Source organism: Ceratotherium simum, chromosome 32, assembly GCF_057802395.1.
Source record: "Ceratotherium simum simum isolate JZ-2026a chromosome 32, ASM5780239v1, whole genome shotgun sequence".
Lineage (NCBI taxonomy): Eukaryota > Metazoa > Chordata > Mammalia > Perissodactyla > Rhinocerotidae > Ceratotherium > Ceratotherium simum.
This window is the reverse complement of record NC_141931.1, coordinates 25,933,346-25,958,846: the sequence shown is the minus strand read 5'-3', so window position 1 is coordinate 25,958,846 and position 25,501 is coordinate 25,933,346. Positions and strand designations below refer to the sequence as shown.

At 40.8% G+C, this 25,501-nt stretch overlaps 1 protein-coding gene across 1 annotated transcript in view; it reads right to left on the bottom strand.

Annotated features, from left to right (window-relative positions):
• The window catches only part of ITIH5 (inter-alpha-trypsin inhibitor heavy chain 5), an 80,841-nt gene that overhangs the window by 19,204 nt on the left and 36,136 nt on the right, over nt 1-25,501 (bottom strand). Inside the window, exons 6-7 of the mRNA XM_004425382.3 lie at nt 18,304-18,473; nt 17,475-17,591 (exon numbers count right to left, since the gene is read on the bottom strand). Of these exons, the coding sequence (XP_004425439.1) occupies nt 17,475-17,591; nt 18,304-18,473 (287 nt within the window). The remainder of the gene's footprint in view (nt 1-17,474; nt 17,592-18,303; nt 18,474-25,501) is intronic.

Here is a 25,501-nt window from a genome sequence, read left to right as displayed (position 1 = left end):
TAACTCAACCGTGAAGACAAGAATGGGCTCCTCTGAGATGTCCATCACTCGACACGCACATCTATTTCTGCACTTGCCATGTGGCGTTATCATTACTTCTTCAAGCTCTTTCCCGCCTGGGGACCTCCACACCTGCTGTGCCCTTTGCCTGGCATGCTCTTCTTTACAGTCTGCACTACCCCTAGTCCCTCCTCAGCCTTTAGTTCTGGGCTTGCATGTCGCTTCCCTCTTCTCTCAAGCATGGCACCCTGTTCTCTTCTTTCACAACATTTATAGAGAGAATGTAATTGCATATTGGTGCATTTACGAATCTGTCCAACGCAATTCTACTCTTCTTTTTTTAAATATTTTTATGTAATTAATTTTTATTGAGGTCACATCGGTTTATAACATTACACAAATTTCAGGTGTACATCAATATATTTCTATTTATGTGTAGATGACATTGTGTTCACCACCCAGTCTAATTGTCATCCATCACCGTACACACATGCCCTTGGATCTACGCCTCTGAGTACAAGAACGTTTTCTGTCTTATTACTCTATATTTAATACCCAGCTGTGCCTGGCCCCACGACAGACTCTTGATACATGTTTCCTGAATAAGTGAATGGTGAATAAATTGCCTATTTGTCACACCACATAGGGAGCTCCTCAAAACAGCTGTCCCCTTGCCCTTCCCCACCCTCCCAACATGATATTTTGTACATTGTAGGGTTTTAGTAAATATTGGTTGCACGAATAAATGAGAGAGAGTGGGGTGGAATTCTACGGAGTGAATACAAGGAAGTAAGAGAGACACAGCTCCCATCCTTGAGAACCTAAGACAGAGAATATCGAGAAGGTTGATGTGTCGGTAACATGGAGCCGACTGATGGATAGTGTTAAAGTAAAATTAAATAAATCAGATAATTACAATAAACACATGTGGGTGGAGCGCCCTGTGTGTTGACACTGATGGCATTAGCCAGGAAGCTGGCAACTCTGACTCCTCATCCTTGCTTCCTTCCAACACAACCCCAGCGTGAGCATCAGACAGGCTCAGCGTCACTCCCAGCCGAATGTCTAGACCTCTGCAAAGTCTGAAGATCCACAGCTGGAGGCAACAGAACAACAGCAAGCAGTGGCCGCCCCGGAGACCACACGCTTGGGAGCCCAGCTCTAAGGCAGACACCTGGGAATAGTCCCACTGCTCTCTGTGGGAGCTCAGAGCTGGCCAGGCCCTACAGGGTGCAGGCCTGGACGAGGGGAAACTCGTCAGAACTTGTTTATTTAGCTGCTGGCATCCTCCCGGATCCCTAAATAGTGTGTCAAGACCTCCAGGGGGCCGGCCTGGCTCCTTTGCTGGTATTTTTTCCCACAGTGATGGATGGTCTGCTTTAGGAATAGCTGCTGGAGCCTCTCCGCCCTCCTCTCCCTAGTTCAGCAGCTACAGGTTTGTCATGACCTTGTAAGGCCACAGCTGCGACTTATCCTCACATGCACCGAGGGAGAGCAGGCCGGCCGGCTCCCAGTTTCTCCATTTCCAGTTGCATTAGGACCTTTTGGATGGCCTCCCATCCCTCATCCCAAGGGGCCTGGGGGCAGACGCTGCCACTGCTGCCTGCAGTCACTGCCATCCATTAACCCTTTAGGGGTTCTGACCCTCCCTCAGATGGACTGGCAGCCTGGGAGGTCCGCATTCTGTAGAAGGCTTAACAGGCAGACAGACTGGGAGTGTCCAGATAAAAGAGTAAATGTGAGTGGGCTTAAGCTGATATTTCGGCACAACGTGTTTATGTGCTGAAGATTAACAGAAACCTCGTCAGACTTTTTCCAAGGGTACAGTCCAGAGAACAGGGTAAGCACATTCCAGAAACATCAGACGCAGCCCAGAAAGGCAGGGAACGTGCAGTCCAAGCTTGTTTGCAGGCCTGAACTTCCCTGAAGACATGAGGGCTTGGGCTACAGCCCCTTAAGGTCCCTCCCAACCTGGGATTGTATCACGGTAACTAAGAAGAGATGTAGACTCTTCCAGTGCAGGCGGATGGACTAGACTGGTCACCACCTAACCCCCAATGCCCTCTCCAATCAACTTGACTGAAAGGAAGAGATATTGGACACCCCAGCACGCCATGTTCCTTGGACTTCTCCCCATCCCCAAAGCTCCCCCTAGTGGCCTCGCACATTGGGAAGAAGCCAGCTGCTCTAGACAAGTAACCCCAAAACACACCACTCAGAGTGATGACGCCCTGAAATTAACTTGCTTATAGGTGACCACAGGAGTCTGTGGGAACGTCTTCCCTGGAGATCTTTGAAAATAGGCATATAAAGTTGATGATCATATGTATTGCTTAGACTTCCCATGGGATTAATATAATTGGGGGTACAGGTCTGATTAGTGAGGAAGGCTAAATGCCTGACATTGTAAAGTTATATTCACTCTTTGGGGCCACAAGAATAGCTCCCAGCAAGTCACCATCCTCATTCGTCTATATGCTCAGGGACAAGGACTGGGCTTATGTGTAGAGAGAGGTTTGGGTCACTGCAGCCAATGACCAGGTGGTGAACCTGTTGGGGAGGCGTTAATAAACCTTGGGCAGAGAGGGCAATTGAGAAGAGGCAGGAGAACCATATCCGTGACTAGAGAAAGAAAAATAAGGAGCACATAAGGACCTCGCAGAGGAGGAATCAGAATTCTTAAAGAGATCAGCCAGCAAGGGCCCAGTGGGTCTCCTCTGTGGGTCTGTGCCAGGTCCCGAAAGCACCAATCCAGAAGCATCCACACACTCCTTGCTGATCCAAGAGGGCAATCTACAAACACCAGTCCGTAGACGGAATCAGAAGGGGCCGTTACAACATTCCAGACTGTGTCTGGACTGAAGGAAGATAAAAATGTACACAAATACAACTAATAGATGAAAAGGACGTATTTCTTACTGTTCAGGTAGTGAAGAAGTTCCTTAGCCTTGAAGCTTGCATTAGACAAGATTCCTTTTAATCCTAGCTATGTAGAATCACAGAGAATAAGGATTATTCTCTGCTTGAAATGTTTTACGGTGATAAATTCTTCTTATATGTACTTTCCTTGGGTTAAAAGGAGGAAAAAGTATTTCCTTTGAAAACAATGTCTTAGAAGCTAATTCCAGCTCCGCCTTAAGTTTATTATTAAGTCACTCTTTTAATCTCTGTCCATTGGAATTCTTTCAGGAACAAGACGGGATGCAAATAAATAAAAATAAACTCTCTGTTTCAGATTTTCCATTCATCCAGAATGGTTGGCAATGGCCCTCTTTGTTCTAGTGGATCTTCAGGAAAGAAAATTACATAGTGTTCTCTGACATTGTCTAGAGGAAGGAGCAGAGCTGGGCCCCCAAAGATGTAGCCTACTTTCCATTCTTCACTCACACTGCCCGTTGTCTGTGCTACTTCCAGGAAAGGGGTGTCCGGGTGGCAGCTCTGTCCTCTGCACTTTGGGCCCCTTGACTAGGGCCAAGGGATAGAACCTTCCTCTCCTGAGCCCAAGCAGCTGCAAGCTCTTGGCACAGCTCTCAAGGGGGTGAGCATTCCACTGCACTAACTACCATGTCGTGAATGACTGTTAGACATTTTCCAAGTAGAGATGCATTATTATATAAGACCCCCAGAGTGAAACACCAGTGGAGCCCAGGAAAAACCCAGCTGCCTGCCCACTCCTTGTTACCACTTCCATCAGGCGACCCATTGATGCAGCTTTTCTCAAATATTTCTGCATCTGTGCCAAACCACACTCGACGGGAACTTACTGACACAAAAGGCTTTTGTACCACAAGCTAGTGGTTGTCAGACATAACACAAGGGGAGCCCATGACATCATAGAGGAAACCCAAGTTCAAGGGTATTAGATATTCGCCATCCCATGTTTCCAGCAGAATCGTCTGCTGTTCTCCCAAGATGTCCTATCGCTCGCCTCATTCTAAAATGTTTACCAAGAGCTGACATTTTCTCTTTCATTGGTTCACACAGTCCTTTTAAACGAACCTAAGAGAAAAATCATCTATGATGAATAGCATAAAACAACCCAACAATGAAAGTCTGATTTGAGCCATGAAAGAGAATCAAGACCCACAGATACGTACGATGAAGATGGCTCTGAGTGCCTGAGAGATGATACCGGGAAATGGAATACGCCCAATACAAAGTTTGGCTGTGGATCAGCATTCTCCCTTTCCTAGGTGGGTAGAGACAACGGACACTGGTGGGGAGAAGGGCAAAGCACGTCTATATTGTCCTCCTGTACCCTCTAGTCCTTGCTGAAGCCAGCAGGGGGAAGCCCTCAGCGCCCAGGATGTCCTGCTCCTAGGTGGTCGTATGGCACTGTAGTCATTCTATTTGAAGGGACAGACAAAAACTAAAAACAGTCTGTGACTCCATCAAAGTTTGCAACATCAGATCCTCACTGCAACCTTAAACTACCGTCTAAGCCTGCAGTGAGGAGAATGGATACGTCCACCAACCCAGCATCTCGCTGCACACTCCACAGGCATCATACATGGCGCTGTCCCAAGTCACCCAGGAGTCATGGTCACGGCTAAGACCAGAGCAGCCACGACTTGCCAGCAGATGTTGCCAGTCCATGGGTATCAATTATGATTCAGTGGGAGTATTTCAAGATCACAGAAACTTATTCTGTGAAACGTAACAGAACCTTACATTTACACGCTACTAGTTTTACAACGGTTTGAAGGAAAGCTTTCTGAATTCTTATCATGATTGACACACCAAACAATCAGGATTTTTTAAATCCCAACTTTAGGAGCAATGTGATAAATTGAGTGAGAAAGACCATTTCTCCATAACATATTCATGTCTACACCATTGTTATGCTTTAAAAAAAGAATCTAGCAATGGATTGGTTTCAGAGAAGAAACCAAAACATTAAAAAAGGATGTTACTCCACTGACTACAATGTAAATATATTTCAAGAGGTTATGTAAACTCGTAAAGGAAACCAATGATAACACAACGCCTGGTTCCCTCTTGTTGCCACTCTGCCATAAATATCTCCTGAAATGAACCACATTATATAATTGACATTAAAAATAAACACTTTAAACTAGAATTACGAAACATAAAGTATCCAAAAAAGGTGTCTCAGTCAAATTTGAGGAATCTTGTCGAAAGAAACTGAAACTATTTTTCTACTGGCCAAAATGTTCTTTTTGGAGAAAGAGGAGAAACAAATAAGATTTCTTCATATAAATGGAAAATTGGAGATAGAAGTCATCAAATCTTCCAATATTTTAAAACAGTTTAGTAAATGCTAAATATTAACTTGAAATTTCACCTAGAAGTAATGTAGAAAACATTATTTCTGTGGTCTCCACATTTTAATGTTCCCACTATTATGAATAGCATATTTCCTGAATTAAGAAAAATCATAGGCCTCCTGTATATAAAAAAATATATTTTTTAAGCTATTATAATTTCATTTACTGTTTGAACTCTAATTTCAAGTGTTCTTTCAATGTAGTCCTATGCTAGATTACATTGCAACTCTGGCTCTGATTACCTATTTATAGATATGTTTAGCCAACCTACATAAAAATATAAAATGATTGTTTCTTCAGAGCAAGAGAAAAGCACCTTTTTATAAAGGTTCAGATCTAAATACAAGTATTACTTCAGGACTGGTTTTAACAGAGAACGATCGGTAAAGACTACATTCTGTCTCAATTCAGTCTTAATTTTAAAAAAGTCTGAAAAGTAGAACATCTTTTGCAATGTAAACACAACCAAATTTTACTAATCTTTGTGTTTGGATAACATTAGTCTGATTTGAGGAGCAAACTCTCTCCCATGTTAATGCTCTGGCTAATGTTAAGATTCATTACCTAGTGTTTTGACTTTGCTTTGACAAATTTATCAAACATTTACTTAATAATGTCATTGTACATTTTTTCTATAAAGCTTTTTGCCAATAATATTTCTTTGGATATTTATGATGTCATAGACACACCCATTTTTCATGCTTGATGTGTAAATAGTTCAGGACTCAAAACTGATTATTTTTTCACCTCTCTTCATGTGGAAGGTTAAGACTGACCAGGCTTTACCCTCATTGTCCTTCCCATACTTCTGCCTCTGGCCAAGCATATAGCCTTACCACTTCTATCTGTAGGCTCCAGGTGGTCATCCGCAGGTATGGCTTCCTGCTCTAACCGGAAGTAAATAAGAGGATGCTGACACAGCGAAGTTCACCTAAGTTTACGGACCTCCTTTGTAATTGACGTCCTCCATCCATTGTTCTGACACAACTACTGACTAACATGAGTGAGTTCTCAGTCCCCAGTGCCTGGTCCAAATTCTGAAGTTTATATTGCCCAACTTCATGTTTGGATTCTGGAGCCCTGCCTGTTTCATTCTACAGAGTTTTTGGTGTCTGACTCTCTGACTGCCCTTTGCCCCATTCAACTTTCCCTTGTGTATGAGTTCTCATGATTTCTGTTTCCTTGGGTTAGGTCCACCCTATGCCACTCATGCTACACTCCCGGGGATGTGCCTTGACAAACACCAAGAACATAACAAAAAGATAGGGAGAGGCTGTGAAAAGGTCATGCTAAATATGAGATAGTAGAATAGTTATGTACCAAGCGAACACAGCATACCAGCACACATAGATTGTATATACAAGAAAATACTTAGAGGAAGTGGAGTCACCCTCAACCAGGCAGGGAGTGATGATATCCCTGTCTCTTTCCATCTTCCCATACTCTTGAAGACGCCATGAGACCGAAAGTGACATTTTTGTTGTAGGAGGGAAGAGATTATAAAACAAGGTGAACTTAACTGTCGGGCGTTGGGGAGGATCCTTGGTTACTTTTTCTTGTCATTTTATTTGCATTAGGGGATTGATTCTGGAGAGCTAGAGGGTCCAGTAGAGAAGGCAGGAGTTTTCTTCTGCCAACTACTTCACTGAGTGTGCTGTCCTTCCAAGGAACCAGCTTTATGCAAGGATCTCAGGCTCACCTCCACCTCTGAGGGCACAGGCTCTCATCCCCATTCCTCATGGGCATTAAAACCTCAGGCCCTAGGACACGGATCCTGGCAACCTATCTGGAGAAACCATCACTTAACTCAGGTGCTCACCACTTTGCATCTCAGTTCTCTTGTCAATCTTAGAATCTGGGGTGTTCTTTGCTTGCTTACCAGCTCAGCTGTGCACCGAAAGTACTTGTTACAATTTACCTGCCTCTTTAAATGTTCTTATCAGGATGGTTTTCAACGTATCTAAGCCAAAATATTGCCAGAATCTTCTGGCTATAACATATTCACTCTTGTTTCATGCCTTTCTCCACGTTTTTCCCCAATCAAGAATCCACTCCCTCCTTTCCTTGCAAGAAAATTGCATCCCATCCTCAAGGACTAGCTCCTATGTCACCTCTGTCATTAATTTTTTCTTGACTACTTTAAGCTCTTTCCCTTTCCTAAAACTCTTTCCACCATCTACGTGACATGATGGATTTAATTAATATGTGATTGTTCCACATTTCTTTTCCCAGCAAAATTCTAAGGTCCTTAATTAAAGTGACTTAAGTATGATGCTTCTCTTGCATATACTTTTTCTCTTGCCTCCATGTTTTTCACATGTTATCCCTCTCTCTCTCTGCTTAGATCTTCTCTCCCTTCTCATCCCATCCACTCAACTAACTTCTAAAAGACCTTTAAGACTCATTCAACTATCCCCTCCTCAGAGAAGCGTTCATTGTCCCCTACTACACCTCTAAAAAGAACTGATCAGCATCCCCATTGTGCCATGACTGGACCTTACATATATCTCTATTATAGGGGGCACTTTGCATACAATTTTCACATGACTTATCTTCTCCTCTGGACCTCCTGAGAGAAAAGGCTCTGTCTTATTTATCTTTGTATCCTCGATGCCTAGTACCTCTCCCATGGCATATACTCAATATTTGTTCCATTCAGAATCTGAAGTCTGGATTAAACCAAGATGGGATCTGGAGGGAGAGTCAAGTGTCCTGAACAAGAGAAGGGGGTGGCTGTGATGTTAGCATGGCAGCTCTTAGGAATTTTACACAGTTGCTGTTTTAATCAGCCAGCCAGGGGTATGCAACCCCAGGAATAGCTGAGCTTTCTGACACGCTGATAAGCACTTCCTCATTGGTTATCTCATTTAATCCTCTTTGACTTATAGAGTTTATCTCATTGTTACTTGCAGCAAAAGTTTCCTTATGGTCCTTACCCAGCCCTTTACGAAGAAAGTCTATCAATCTGGACTGGAGAGACTTGAGTGCAAAATTAGGACACCAAAGAGCCAACTCTGATGGTCTAGTGGTTCAAGTTCCAAGCTTTTACCCCGATGGCCCAGGTTTGTGTCTGGGTCTCAGAACCACACCACTTGTCTCTCAGTAGCCATGCTGTGGTGGTGGCTCGCATAGAAGAACTGGAAGGACTTACAACTACAAAACACAGCTATGTACTGGAGCTTTGGGGAGGAGAAAAAAAATTAGGACCCCACAAAGGGGAAGCTAGGCTTTTGGGGTATACTAGGACCATGCTTTCAGATGCTGACAACAAGGCCTGCAACCTGAACAGATGATGCAAGAGTACGCAAAGCTCTATGTTGTCAATTTATTCTTTGTATGATACTCACATAGCACCTTCGTTCAGAGATCCTCCAATCTTTTTAAACATGACCTCATTTGGGCAAATCTTAATTGCCTCAACAAAATTTTTTTAAACAGGTGCTTCCAATGTATTTAAAATTATCTATATTATCATTGTTGAAGAGCAAATTTTTTTGAAACAAAAAATTCAAGTTTTCATTGGTGGCCTAGGGGAAAACATATTTTGCCCTCTGTCCATCATTTATTTCCTCATATTCTGAGCCAGAGTCAAAAAACACCAGTTTTCCCCACTGCCTTCTGTTCACTGCCCCAAGTCCCAGATCTCTGTTTTGCAATGTATTTCTGCAACACGCATCTGCTGGTGGCAATGACTGGACAAGAGCAGCTCAGTAGATGAGAATAAATACCATCAACTGAAATGACCTCGAGCCATATGCAGTCATCGCTATAGACCAGGATCAGCAAACTACGGCCTGGGGGCCAACTCCGGACTGCTGCTTGTTTATAATCAATACAGTTTTATTGGAACACGACACGCCCATTTCTTTGCATGTTGCCTATGTAGTTTGTGCTACAACAGCAGAGTTGAGTAGTTTCAACAGAGACCATCCAGTCTGCAAAGCTTAAGATATTTACTATCTGTCCTTTTACTGAAAAAACTTTGCTGACCCCTACTCTAGAAAACCAGAAAGGGAGAAGCTAGACACTTCTGTTATTAACTGGAGCCATGCTTTCAGATGCTTACAATAAGGCCTATGGCCTGAAAAGGCAATACAGGAGTACCCAAACCTTATATTGTCCATTTTTATTTGTATGATGGTCATATAGCGCCTACCTTCGGAGACCCTCCAAATTTCTGAGCCATGATCTCCTCCTGCCATGAAAGCCATGATCTGAGCGCTTTCTCCTCCCACCAGGTCACAACTCCCTCAAGGCCCTTCTGGATTCTGCTGGCCCTGTCGAGCATTCTTCCGGGCTGCTCAGGGAATCGCAGACTGCCCCCACTTTGATCCCCATCACTTAAAGCTACTTTCTCCATATCCTACTGTCTTCCCAGCATCTTCCCTTTCAAAATGTGGCAGATCCACATGTTCTTGAAGAGGGCGGCTAGAATGACTGGACCAATAGACATCATCGGACCTCACAGTCATCCGCCTTTTCCTGACTGTGCGCCTGTGCTGTCTCCAAGCTTGCACTCAGCCTGTCCACTCCAAATCACAGAAGAGAAAGAAGTCTGCATCCCTGTACACGCCCAAGGCATGGTTAAAGTTAAATAATAAAATGCTAGTAGTTAATTCTATGCATCAGGGCAGAACAGCAGCATTAGTGTGTCACAACACCACGCTGCTGGCTGAAGCCTCTCAGGGCAGCTGACTCTGCGTGCACTCACCCGAGATGGGCAGCACTCCACATCACATCACTTGGCATAAGAACAGGTAGAGCCTGAAAGCTTAAGAGGTGGTCTACAGTTACATTATGGTCCATGTCCAATGGCACAGTGAAGAATGTTAGGGTGAAGAGCTCTAGAGTGGGGTGGACTGGGCCTGACTCCAAATTTCTCTATTTATAACTTAGTGTATTTCAGGATAGTTACATCACCTCCTCGCCCATCACCTTCTCATTTATAGAATGGGCATAACCATGTCTTTTTCATTGGACTGCTGAAAGAGTAAATGAAAAAATGTATGTAAAACACTCAGAGTGCTTGGGATGTACTGGTCACTCAATGGTAGCTACTGTGCCTTAAAAATGCATGCTACAGGGGCCAGCCCAGTGGTGTGGTGGTTAAGTTCAGCATGCTCTGCTTTGGTGGCCCAGGTTCACGGGTTTGGATCCTGGGCACGGACCTATGCCACTCATCAAGCCATGCTGTGGCGGCGACCCACATACAAAATAGAGGAAGACTGGTATAGATGTTAGCTCAGGGTGAATCTTCCTCAAGCAAAAAGAGGAGGATTGGCAATGGATGTTAGCTCAGGGCCAATCTTCCTCACTGAAAAAAAAAAATGCATGCTGCATTTAATGTTCATGTGTTGGTACATTTTTAAGCAAAAATCATTGCCTACTATGTGTCAAGCACTGTGCTAGGAGCTGGAAACTTGTACTATAATGATCAAAAACAACATGGTCCCCAAATACATGGAGCTTACAGACTATTTGCCTGTATGGTTGCACATAAAATGTCCCAATAGCTCTTGGAAGCCCAGTTTTGGCCAGTGAGGAAGAAACCGATGTCCTGGAGCATGAAGTGAGCCAGTGAATGAAGCCCAGGCGATATTCAGATGCCTGTTCTCCAATCCATTAGTTCACATTTCCCCTCATTTTAATTTGGCAATTACAAAAAAGAAACATCATGCTTGTTCTTTTCCCTCTAAAACTATTGACTGAATTAAATGGAGAAAGGAAGATGACTTTCCAAAAGCTACATAAGAATCTAGGATGGGCACAGAATGACACAGGTGAGGGGAATGAATTTGTGAAGGTTGTAGCATGAAAGACATCTGGTTAATGATGCATGAGTCACTGCTCGGTTGCCAAAAAGGGTCCCTTTGGCCAAACTCCTAAATATGCAGACGAGAGTAGAAGATCTAATTATAGGGATTAGGGGAAAGAACAAGAAGAGCGTGTAGACCTTGGTCACGGAAAAATGCGTTTAATAGACATATACTATCCTCAATGTTCCCAGGACAAGTACGTTTGCCGGTGCCCATGCTTTACGCATGCAACTCTCAAGGGTAAAAAAGGTCTACCCCGATCCCGAGTTTTGTTGCTCTTCTCAGCTCCCCCTCACTGAGAAGTTTTACAAGCTCAAACTGGGAGGCAGAAATCCTGCCTGACCTAGCACCAGAGCCATTGCTTAACACATTCGTTAACAAAAGCAGGTGGGAGAGAAAACAGAGCCAAGCCGTGTGCCAGCAACCTGCGGGAAGTTCTGTAAACTGTTCCCAAGCTGATTAAGTCCTGGCTTCCACTCTCACATTCCCATTGGGATTAGGACCAGAGCCAGAAAACGCCAGATGCACACATCTTCAGGAGCTCCCAGGTACTGACACGCATTTGACTGAGTATATATTTTAAGATTAAATGATCTTTACAATTCTTTATAAATCAATAGTCCAAGTAATTTTAAATACCAACTATGCACCCTACATTGTGATAAATACAGTGAAGTATCTCAGGCCCATCAAAGATGAAGGGAGCCAAGAACACCCAGCATAACAGTGAATGATTCTTCATAGAATTTGAGGGAAGCTGTGACGAATGCCTGATGTTGCCAAGCCCGTTGGCACATCACGAAAGCCCTGTGCTTGGGGGTCATTTTCCTCTTTACCAGTGGACATGATATCCTGTACAAGACTCCACAAAGGGCCAGCTAAGGTTTTCACTCAGTGCTGTGGCCTTAGAGAAGCTGAGAGCTGCTAAAATAGTCCACAGTTTCAAAACCACTCAAGGCAGCGATGAGCTTTAGAAATTGCCTAGAGGCTCTGACGTGTTTGACTGGTCTGGGGTGGTTCTCCTGGAAAGAGGCCACGCTGCAGCTTAGAAGCCAGCAGAGTGCATGCCAGAGTTTCAGTGCCTAGCAAGGAATGGGATTTTAATACCCAGAAATGAAGGAAGGGGGGGAATAACACATGGAGTGTCTTCTAGCGTTACAGTACTCTCGCACAATGCAAGGAAATACCCCCTTCTGAAACGGAGCCTTCTCAATTGGGGTTTGAAATGTCAAACCACACTGAGCTTGTATCCATTTGCACTTCTATTGTTGCACACAAGAGCACTGCCTCATCACACCATTACTGGCACAGAGACCCATAGAGCATCATGGTTTGATTGACAGGCTGCAGAGTCAGACCTGGCTTTGAAGGCTGGCCCTGCCATTTACTAGCTTGTTATCTACCTTTGCAAAGCCTCAGTTTTTCCATCAACAAAATGGGGGTGACAACCAAATTGTTATAAAGATTAAATATCCTTTTACTAAATAATTCATGCAATGCCCTTAGCATAATGCCTAGCATGTTGAAAATGCTCCATGCTATATTTTTAAGAAGTGCCCAAATTATTTTATCATTAAGGGTAAGTCTGCAAGACCCTCACTTAGTTCACTGGTTTTCTCTGTACAGTTTGGGGCAGGATTTCTCTTTCTGAGGGTTGTTTGGTAGGAAGATTCTTGATACCTCTCCTATCAGAAGTGGAAGAAGACCTATGTGCACTGGAACGGACTGGGTTTGAGGTTAAACCCTGAAGTGACCCAGGCACCTGAAGATGTGAGTCCTTCAAGCTGCTGTAGCCTTTGGGTGACTAATGGCCTTTGTGTGAAGATGCAGTAGAAATGACTATGCATTTTACCATTTTGGTATTTCTTAATATTTATTGGGAAATAATTTAAAGATTATAATTTTGTTGAGTTCTATAAATGCATACTATAGAAATCATCATTATAAGTAATTTACATTATTTAAAGTTTGAGAATATGAAGATAAAAATAGTATTTTTCATTTGCATTTCTTTAATTACTAGTACATTTGACTCTTTTTCATAATCTTATTGAATCTTCTTATTTCTTTGTAAATTGTTTTAGATTCTTTGACCATTTTCTTATACAGGATTAATTTTATTGATGTGGAATAGCTCTTTATAAAGATAAACTTCTGTTGCTCTTTAGATAGCACTTTATATATTAAAGATAAACCTCTTTTTGCTGCATAAATTTTTCCCAGCCTTCTGTTTACTTTTATTCTGTTTTCATTTAAAACAAAAGTTTAAAGTTTTTATATAGCTCAAGTTATTGACTTATTTTCCTTTGTAATTACTTTCACTGCTTTTAGGCTTAGAAAGTCTTTCCCTACTTGAAAACTAGTTAAATATGCACCTATATTTTCTTACGTATTCATTGATTACTGTGCGTGTGTGTGTGTGTGTGTGTGTGTGTGTGAGGAAGATTAGCCCTGCACTGACATCTGATGCCAATCCTCCTCCTTTTTGCTGAGGAAGATTGGCCCTGGGCTAACATCTGTGCTCATGTTCCTCTACTTTATATGGGACACCGCCACAGCATGGCTTGACAAGCAGTGCGACAGTCCACCCCCGGGATCTGAACCCTCGAACTCTAGGCTGTCGAACTGGAGCATATGCACTTACCCGCTGCGCCACGGGGCCGGCCCACACTGATTACTTTTAACTGCTTAATCCATTTGGAATTCTTACTCTGGTAACAGTTTTAAATGCTATAAATTCATACAGTCTTTCTGGAAAATGTTTTTGTAATGTGTACCCAAAACCACAAATGAGTTGGCATTTCTTGCACCCCTTCTAAGAATGTAACTAAAGAAAATGATTGCGCACGTGGTCAAGGATTTCTACATGAAGATAGTCATCCCAATGCTGTTTATAACAGCAAAAAATGGAAATAACTTAAAAATCTCTCACGGGTGGTGGAGGGAGTAAATGTTATTCAGCTGCACTGTCCACTGTCCATATGGTAACCACTAGCACATATGGTATTTAAATTTAAATTTATGAAAATTAAATAAAATTAAAAATTCAACTCTTCAGTGGCATTAGCCACATCTCAATTGCTCAATAGCCACATGGGACTAGTGGCTACCATATTAGAAGCACAGGTATAGAACATTCCCATTCTCATGGAAGTTTCTATTGAATAGTGCTGCTCTGTGACCACTAAAATCAGGTTTTTAAAGAATATTTAAAAATATTAGATATATTCATAACATGGTAAGTAAAAATATCAAAATATAAAATATTTTGTGGTAACATGAATTCAGATTGGTTGCAGTAACTTTAATCATCAATATCTTCATCAAGTCATATTTTTTCAGAAGAAACCCAAACCCTACCCTCATGAAGCTCATTGTGTTTAAAAAAAAAAGAGAGAGAAAATCTGAAGATTCACAGGTGCACAGGAATTTAATGACATACACAGGGAAACCTAGCACATGGCACCTACTCAGAAACTGTTAATTGATTTGAATTCCAAATGGGAATTATCATACTGTCAGATGCAAGATCTAGTTAACACTGTATTCTGTGGCCAACAGTGGTCTCAAAGGAGCCAAGATTATCTTTCTGTCAACATAGATTATCTAGCCACCAAAGTCACAAAAATGACTTAGCCAACAAATGGCATTTAAGAACTTGGAGTATATAAAGCAAAGAACTTTACAGAGCATTTAAATGTGGAAAGACTATAAGGCTTCTCAAACACCAATAAATAATCAACCACTACAAAAAAATGCTTCACTTCTGTGTAAATAAAAACTTGGGGAAATGGTGCCCACAAGGAAAACCTACAGGTAATTTGTACTCAACCTGCCCATTGACAACAGCTGAAAAAGCTAAACAAAATGTACATTTTTTTAAATTTAGAGAGGTAATAAAATAGTGAGAAAAAAGATCTGGGAGAAGATGAAAGGAAAAGAGGTGGGCTCAGCATTGGGGATCACTTTTGTCTAAGGGATGTTTGTCAAGGTCAAAGAGATTTCTGAGAGGCTGAGCATCACTTTAGTAGCTTAGGGGTCCAAAAGTTGAGGTCCAGAGCCCATCAAAAATAGGTGCTCTGGTAAACCCTCTACATTTTCTGCAAAATAGAAATAAACCAGCTCTTGAAAGAACTGCAATCCAGCTTTGAGCCATCCAGGCTTCCCAGAAAAATCTCAAGCCCTGAAAATGGACTAAAATGATCCCAGATTATAATTCCCCCAGGTACCTGACAGAAACAAACCAAAACTTTCTCGAGAAGCATAGATTATCATGCCAGTCCTCAAATTATTTCCACCAACAAATTTTTGAATATAATGTCCATCATGCAATCAAGGAGAACCAGTCACACAAGGAGAGACAATGAGAAACAATAAAAACATCTCCTAAGGGGCTCCAGAGTTTGGAATGATCAGATATAGACTTTGAAACAGCTATGTTTACTGTGTTTGAGAAAATAATATTTTGAAAAACTTTGTACAATAACTGAACATTCTAAAAAGTGACAGAAGAGATTTGAAAAAGAGCCAAATGGAAGCTCTAGAACTAAAAAATACAACTAAAATAACTAAATGGATGTGTTTAACAGCAGATCAGACCTGAAGAGAATTTGTGAACTGGAAGATAGATATGGAATAAAGCATGGAAAATTTAAAGTTGAATATATAGAAGAGAGCATGAGAAATGTAGAGGTTATGGAAAGAAAATCTAACATTGGAATCCCAGAAGGAAAAGTGAGTTGAAGCAATTTCATGGATAATGGATGAGGATTTCCCCATGAACCCACAAATTCATGAAGTCCTACAAAGCTCAGGTAAAAAAAAATAAGAAGAAATCCATACTTACAACCATCATATTAAAACTACAGAAAACAAAAGACAAAGAGGAAAATCTTAAATGCAGTGGACAATAGAAGATTACCTTTAGAAGAACAACAGTCTAAAATACTACTGACTTATTAACTGCAACAATGGAATCCAGGAGACAATGGGATCTCTCGTCAATGGACTGAAAGAAAATTGCTGCCAACCTAGAATTCCATATCCAGTAAAAATATCCTTAAAGAATGAGAGGGAAATAAATCATGAATTCTTTATCAGCAGACCCATAAAAAGATACCAATGAGTCTTCTTCGGGCAAAAAAAAAAAATAATCCTGGATGGAAGGTCAGACATGCGAAAGGAAGGAACAGCATTAAAAATGGAGGAGTCAGAAGGCTAAACTCTGTGTTAGAATGTGATGCTGAAGAACTACAAGGAGCTGACTTATAGGGCGAGGTTATCTTCACCCTATACTAGTTAGAAATTATATTTGGCTATCCTCTGAAACAAAATAGTTAAACTCAAACCGCACATCACATTTTGGAATATATTTGTTTACTATGATGGGGTGGAGTAAAATTAGACACCATGAAGAAAACATCAACATATTACCGTACATGATTTTTAAAATATAAATGGCCAAAGAAATTATCTACAAAGGAATAACTGAGAGAAAATATTTATAATAGTTTATCAGCAAGGATCAGGCTCAACTTCATGTGGAGTGGGACCTAAGGGTAGAAACAGGTGGGACAGAGGGTTCTTACAAGGTCTGAGGTACTATTTTACTCATTAAACCAAATATTTATTATTAATTGATAAAAATGATAACGAATTAAGAGAAAAGCTAAGAGACCTAAGTTTTTGATGAAAGTAGAGGTATTAGTTGGTCTGGTGGCTAGCTGGTCTTTCTTTCTGTTATATAAGTTGGAAATACATTATAAATGCCAAATTCTGATATTTATGATACCAAGAGTAAGATAAGGAATAGCCTTTTCCAGGAGTTTGCAAAAAAATGTAAATAGTCATATTTTCAGGATAATTTAATTTTTCAGCTTAGACTACATGCCCCCTTAATGTCCCTCCCAGTGCTAGATTTTTAAGATTCATCCTAAATACTGTGAGAATATCAGTCCTGAATTATTGAGATACAAGTCCTTTGTTCTAAGGTAGGCCAAGGGGGCTGCCAATGATTCTATTCCATTGTTTTTGAAGGACTTCATCACTGAACAGAATTATTATGTCAACAATGGTGCTGTTGAGTGGCCCCCTTGGTGTATTCCTGTCTCACTCACATTATCCTCTCTAACAGTCCCCTTTATTTCAATGTGTTTCTATAGCATGTCCCTCTGCTGTCTTAAAACTACCATGTTGAAATGATAGTTTATGTCAATGGCTTAACTGAACGAGTTCAGGAATGTTCTCTGTAGGCAGGAACAGCTGGATGGTAAAGCAGACCTTTGGCATCAACTGAATTTAATACACAGAGAGCATCGTTGTCCTAGGAACAAGTCAGAGAGGAAAAAATGGGCCTTCAACACTCACTCACCTGCCGGAGCTTGGTTCCTACCATGGAAGCACTACTGTCGAGCACAAATACCACGTTCTTGGGTAAAGGAGGAAGGTCTTTGGGGGCAAAGTAGTGCACAAAATAGCCATTTAGAACCTGGTGGAGGGAAAAGAAAGTAAAAACAGTAGTACACAGAATATAGAGGAAAACTAGCTAAAATGGATATTTACGGAACTACTAAAAGTCAAAGACAGCATGAAACAGAGTCTAGGGTCAGATTCCATACCCAGAGCAAAAGTACCCACAGTCCTGATCCCTCCAAAAGAACGAATTACAACTTAATCTGTATAAGGATAAAGTTATCCCTTAAAAATTTGACTATGTTGACTAATCTACCCCTTGTGACCTTTGCCACTTGAGAATCCTGCTTCCTCCATTATCTGGTTTTTACCAAGCATCTCACAAGTTGAGACATCAAGGCTGTCTACATTCTGGATGCACATTAATACATTCCAATGTTCCCACCCTGTCTCTGGGGTCAGAAAACCCAGAGGGAAATGAGGCATGGACCAGTCTCTCTTAATTAAAATTGAAGATGTACTAAAATTCTAACTTCGTCTGAAACACCACTGGGAAAATTATATTATAGATTTCATTTGCTCTCCAGATTACTGAAGCAGGAACTAGATCCCTCAACCTCCAGCAAGGGAACACCACTAGTCTCCTTGGAGACATATTGTGGGTTAAAACAAATTTCCTAAGACTCAGAAAGTTTTGCCTCCATTAGGTAAGTATTAGAATCCCTAGTTCTGAGTCTAACTAAAAGTATCAAGCAACTAACATGAAACAGCAACAACAAACCCATTACCTGGATGTCCCCAATGCTCTGTTCCCTATTGACATCATATCTAATGATGAAATCTCCCAAAATGCCATTCTGGGCAATCTTAGCTTGTTGTACCACACTGGGCTTAAAAATGACTTGGGCAAATGTTTCATTTTGGTTGACAACAGTAGAAGGAGGCGGCCCAGAATCATCTGCAAACAAGATATAAACATAATTAGTAACTGAATATATAAAAATTTTTCTGAAAAGAAATAAGGACTGTTTTGCATAGACACGGAGGGTTAGACTTTATTTTACTGCAGGTTTGCGTATTCCACATGAACTTCCTAGACTTCAAACTGATAATATATCACAATGCATGAGAATCGCTATCATATATTTCTCCTTTATGCCTCCTTTTTAAACTTTTATGAGAATTTTTAAAACACACAAAAGTGGAGAGAATAGTAAAATGAACCCCATGTACCCATCACCCAAATTTAACAATTATCAAATTTTACCAATCTTTTGTATCTGTCTTTATACATGCCCTCGCCATTTTTTGCTAGAGTATTTTCAAACAAATCCCAGACATCATATTTCATCCATAAGTACTTTAGTCTGTATCTCTAAGAACTTTTTGCTACAAAAAGTAACAAAATTAATGCTCAATGCCTTATTATCGTCAAATACTCGATCTGTATTTACATTTTCTTGATTCTTTAGAAAATGTCTTGGAATGGTTGATTTGTTCGAATCAGGATCAAAACAAAGTCTCCACATTACATTTGGTTTATGTTTCTTACGTCTCTTTTAATCTACAAGTGTCACATGTGTAGCATATATGTGTTGTAAACACTAGTTATTTGTCCTACAGAGTTTCTCACATTCTGCATTTTGTGATGATTTTCTCATCCTGTGTTTTAACTTGCTCTTCTATTCCCCTGGTTTCCAACCTTGGCTTGCACTGTAACATCTGGGGGAGCTATAAAAAACACTAATGCCCAGGCCAAGAGCTCATTTAATTGGTCTGGGACACAGCCTGGGCATCAGGACGTTTAAAATTCTCCATGTGAGTCTAAGGTGCAGTCAAGGTTGAGAACCACAACTCAGTCCCCTGTATTGCATTGTGTTCTGGTAGGCAGAGCTAGAGGCTGGGTTAGTGTCAGGTTCAATGCTGTTGACAAGAACACTTCATAGGTGATGCTGAGTACTAACTACTTTATCACATCACAAAGTACATAATATCTAGTCATCTACTTTTAGTTTTAGTAAGATTGATGGTGGGTTCCGGTATTGTCAATCTGATCACCCATTACAAAGTTCCTCATCGATCTTTCACTTAATAGTTTTATCAATCACTGATAAGGCTTGTCTAGATCCACTATTTCATTAGAGTCACAAAAGGGTGGCTTCTATCATTCCTTCCATATGGAATTCTTCCATAAAGAACACCTTTCCCTCATGAATCATTCTGCTACCCTAATGTACTGTTTGTCCAGAATGTTCATGGATCTTTTTGAAAAAACATTTCCAAAAGCTTTCCCCAGCATGAATCTGAGGATATAAATTAGAATTACAGAAAGATAAACAGATAAATGGATTTTATGTGATTTAAGAAAAATCTCAACTCATCATTAGTGAGATGACAGATTAAGCAAAGAGCATCCCATTTTTTACTCCTGACCTTCATTTCCTCTTAGAAAGAGAATTATTTCGCAGACTACCCACCTTTATAAATCCAAACAACACCATTCTATACACTTAGCAACAGAAATACAATTTTTGAGATCTGCATGCACCATGAAGAATATGGAAATAAAATGGAGAATTTGGAAGCATCAGCATATGTGGAGAATTTTTATCCAAATACTGAATCAAAGCCAGGCTTAAACCTGCTGCAAAGCATCTGATTATCTTTCTAAATCTATTCAAGTTGACACTGCGGAGTAACCTGACCAGCAATTTTCCATCCCTAATGAGCAAAATAAAAAAGGAAACAAGGCATAATTTGCCCATGGTAATTTGTATTTAAAAATAAACTTCCTTCTGCTAAGGGTTTATTAGACACTAAAGTCAAAGGAAGTTCAAACATTCCCTTCAACAGAACAGACAATTATTTTTCAGAGACATTTTAGGTGTAACCTTAACAGGAACCACAGGGCAGACCTGATTCTTCTATTATTTGCACTTATCAAGGGCAAGAATTTCGGGAGTGACCAGAGAGCTAGCAAATAGGAAAGTTCATTCTCGTAGAAAGACAGTTGTACGAAAGGTAACATGTTTCCCACAGATCTTCTCATCTGAAGAAGGAGCTGGGAAAATCTCGATGGCACATTGACAAGTGCCAGCCTCCAGTTCACCAGTGTGGTTGATGATGGGTTAGAACCATTAGACAGGAGGAAGGAAAAGAGGCTGAAAATGGAAAGGTCCTTGAAATAGAAGGAAACTGCATGTTCTCCAGAGTCAATCTCTCATTGGTGATTATTGGTAAAGCACCAAGAGTGAGAGACACGATAATAATACACCCGCTAAGAACTCAGGATCATGAATGAGTCAGAAGGACCTGCATTCAACATGGGCTCTACCTCTTATTATCTATGAGACTCTGGGCAAATTACTGAGCCTTGGTTATCTCATCTGTAAAATGGATTACTGGTCTACCAAAGTGACACTATTGAAAAGATTAAGTGATGTAATGTACTTAGCGCTGTTCTGATTCATAGTAAGCAGTCATGCTAGCCAATATTACTATGAACCTTAAATGCATACAAAATAGACAAAGTGCCAGGGAATGAAATATAAGACAATACAACACGTCAAACTTGCAAAGAAATACTACATGCAATGAAATGCTTGTAAGACTGCATGCAACGAAAAGGAAAGAACCGCTATTTACAACATGGTTGACTCTCATAGTCATTCGGAGTGAAAACATAAGATACAAAAGAGTGTATTCTCATGCTTCCGTTTACATAGAGCTCAAGAGCAAGCACAACTCACCCCTGGCAATGGAGACAGAACAGTGGTTACCTTCGGGGGTGAGTACTGACTGGGGAAGAGTATAAAGGAATCTTTTGAGGTGGTGTGACCCGGAAGTAGTTGTATAGGTGGATACGTATGTGAAAATTCATCAAGCTGTACACATAAGATTTATATACTTTATTCTGTGTATATTCCAATTTTTTAAAAATTTAAACTCACAGGGAGTTGCCTAGCAGAATAGATCGAAGAAGCGTTCCCTGGCAAGGGACATAATATAATTTGCAGAACGGACCCCTATCTGTTATTTTCCTTAGGATAAGTCTGATCATCTAGGTATTTCTATGGGGGTTAGGTGTATTCAGAGTGATTCCAGCTGGCGGAATTAGGATGAGGGAGAGAGTTACTGGAGGCACTTTTCATGCAGCATCAGTAAGCTCTAAGAAAGATGTCCTGTTGGCGGAGGCAGCTTCCACAACTCATCTGGTATTTAATGAGCGAACCCTGGATGAATCACTTACCTGCAGGGATGCTGCAGAGCAGTTCTCATGATGTGGTCTCGGACCAGCAGCCTCAGCATCACCTGGGAACTTGCTAGAAATACAAAGTCTTGGGCTCACCCCAGAAACTCTGAATCAGAAACCCTGAAGGTGGGACCCGGAAATTTGTATTTTAAAAAGGCTTCCAGGTGACTCTGTTTTCTACCCAGAGACAATGGTCATGCGCCTTTGCTGTATGTAATTAGGTGGCACTAGATTATCTATAACTTTAAAATTCTATATTAGATCTGACTCTCTTCAGAGTCAGCATGTACCTACTTTTTCTTGTTTTAAATCTCTCTCGTTGAAATGCTCTTTACAACTACCCTGAATTAATACCATTCATGGTTGAATGAAAGCCCTGAGAATTAAAAAGTATAATTTGTCTCTTCATAATTCATTTGACTAGGCTCTTTGATTTAAGCCATGAGAAAGGATAGTCTACTATTATTTTGGTTTCCTACTGACCTCTGATGTTGCTAGTTCATGATGAAAATTCATGAGATTTCTCTAAATGGGCTTATTTTATATGCCCAAAGAATGGGTTGATTCCCAGTATGGTTACTCACCAAGAAGCCTAGCTCCTGAGGCTGACTTCCGCCCATTAAGTACCAGTCAATGTGACCCAATGAATTTTCCACTACCTATCAAAAAAAAAGTTTGCTGGGAAAAATTCCAGAGTAATATCTCTAGAAAATAACATCCTCTTTTTATTAGAGGAGGGAAAAGATCTTTTAATCAATGGGGTTATTATAGGCTGCCCCACAGTTACTGACGAAAATCACAAAGCAGAATAATACTATTTAGCTGTTCCTTACTGTGAACTGAGGCTCATACTGCTGACCTCCACCAAACAACTCATAAGCACAACAAGCTTTATTAGCAGGGCCCTCAGCCGTCACAGGATGTGTTCTAAAGATAATGAAGAGTACAAGACAGAGTTTGGGGGCAGATCAAAAGAGTGAGAACCTGACCTCCGTTTCTAATGAGAACCCACATCTTTTCCTTATCTTGGTTTTCTCTCCTTTGTGCTCACTTGGTTAGCGGTAGGAGTGAACTGTGGTGAGTGCTCTGAATTGGAGGCAGTAGAGGCTTCTAATGTCATCTTCCTGTTTGAACTCAAACGTCAGTGGTCTCGTGCAAGATGCCCGTCAGCGGCACACAACTGCCTCCACTGTGGCCTCGGTGAGAGCCACTGACTGCTGTTCCTCCACTCACTGCCTCTTCCCTGCTTCTCAGGTCACCAGCGTCCCCAGGGTGCTCTCTCCCTGTCTAAACCTTGGTTTTTTTGAGCAAGAAGATCTTCAGAAGCCACATAACGCCAAAGAAAGTAGGCTTTAGAGTTAGACAGACTTGTAATGACTGACAATATCTCTGAAGCTCAGAGCTACATCTTAAATTGGAGTAAATCCAAGTCGTAGAATCATTGTCAGAATCAAGCGACATCACATATATAAGGAACCTAGCATGGTGCCTGGAACACAGTAGGCACTCAATACACATTAGTGCCCAGCCTCTTCCACTTCACCATTAGCTTCTTATACTCTTTGTCTAGGATGAAAGGCAAGTCATGAGAAAAAAATACTCTGTGATAACACACAGTTTACGTTTTTGCCATAACAGGTTTCTCTACACCACTGAGAGCTTAGTAAAAACAAATAATCATTATTTTGAGAAAAAAAGGCACGCCATAATGAACATTCATAACAGGGAATTCAAGAAGGTTTATATAAAGAACAATCTTTATAAAGTATAATGGAGTTAGTAGCCTCCCAAAGCCCCCTGAACTTATATACAGAATTTTGCATGAAAGCGCATATGTATATTATTTTTCTGGAGAGAGGGTCCATAGCTTTCACCAACTTCTCCAAGGAGTCTACTTTAGGTGAAGACCCACGCATACAAGTGCTATCAAATATTCCCCCCTTCAATTCTATCTTGCACTGACAAAGCACTTCACATATTTTGTGTGAGAGGTGAAGAGAACAAAATGTATGTCCTTGGTTTTGTCTAGGAACACGGATGTTATTCACAAATAAACATTCCCCTCCTAGACAACCACATGGCAAAAAAAGGAAGTCCATTGCTATGTACGAGGTCGAAAGGTGAACAGATTTGGGAGCAAAGAACCAGTCAAGGACGTCAGGTGGAAGCCACGCCCCTTTGGGTCAATTGACAGAGGGAATTCCTGGCCTCTGTTTCCTGTGAGCCTTGGGTTTGCCTGCTGTCAGAGAAAAGCAGCCAACACCTGGTGGTTTTACAAAAGGATTTCCAAACAAACACTGCGTGCTCATTTCCCCTTGGAAAAGAGGCTAAGTTGTCTTTGTTTGTTGATGTAACCTGCTCATCTGGGCTCCAGTGGGGAGATTTCTTAAATATAGGGCAGCCATCACCTTTGATGGTAGCAACAAAGAAAAAATTCAAGCAAATCAGCAGAGTATTCAAAGAAAAAGTGATGGGGATGTAATGTACAGCATGGCAGCTATAGTTAGTAATGCTGTACTGCACATTTGAAAGTTGCTAAGAAAGTAGATCTTAAAAGTTCTTATCACAAGAAAAAAAATTCTGTAACTCTGTATGGTGATAGATGTTAACTAGACTTATTGTGGTGATCATTTTGCAATATATACAAATATCAAATCATTATGTTGTACATCTGAAACTAATATAATGTTGTAGGTCAATTATACCTCAATTTAAAAAAAATACATTGGCCATCACTAATCATCAGGGAAATGCAAATCAATACTACACTAAGATGTCACCTTACACCTGTTAGAATGGCTGTAATCACCAAGACAAAAAAACAAATGCCGGAGAGGATGTGGAGAAAAGGGAACCCTCATACACTGCTGGTGGGAATGCAAACTGGTGCAGCCACTATGCAAAACAGTATGGAGATTCCTCAAAAAATTAAAAATAGAAATACCCTATGATCCAGCTATCCCACTACTGGGTATTTATCCAAAGAACTTGAAATCAACAATTCAAAGAGGCTTATGCACCCCTATGTTCATTGAAGCATTATTCACTATAGCCAAGAAGTGGAAGCAACCCAAGTGTCCCTCGACTGATGATTGGATAAAGAAGATGTGGTATATATATACAATGGAATACTACTCAGCCACAAAAAAAGACAAAATCACCCCATTCACAACAACATGGATGGACCTGGAGGGTATTATGTTAAGCGAAATAAGCCAGGCAGAGAAAGACAAACACCATATGATTTCACTCATATGTGGAAGATAAACTAACACACAGACCAAGAGAAGAATTTAGTGGTTAACAGAGGGGCAGGGGGTTGAGGGGTGGGCACAAGGGGTGAAGGGGCACATTTATATGGTGACTGACAAATAATAATTCACAACTGATATTTCACAATGTTATAAACTATTATGACCTCAATAAAAAAAGTACACTGACTAGGTCTCAGGAAAAAAAAAAGTGGTAAAGTTGAGGCAATGAAGATGAGAAGGAATTTGGTTAAATACCTTCATAAGTCCCCTATTATATATAGTTTTCTTATTGGAAGGGGGTTTTCTCGCCTATATTGATATTTGGTACTATGGAAAACAGCATCAAATAGATATGACAGCAACATACAGCATAGAATAATAATGCAAATTTACAGCTGAAGGAGTTCAACTTCAATTCTATCATTTTATAGTTAAGTGGTATTTGCCCAGATTTCTTAGCGAATTAGTTTTCTTCACTAT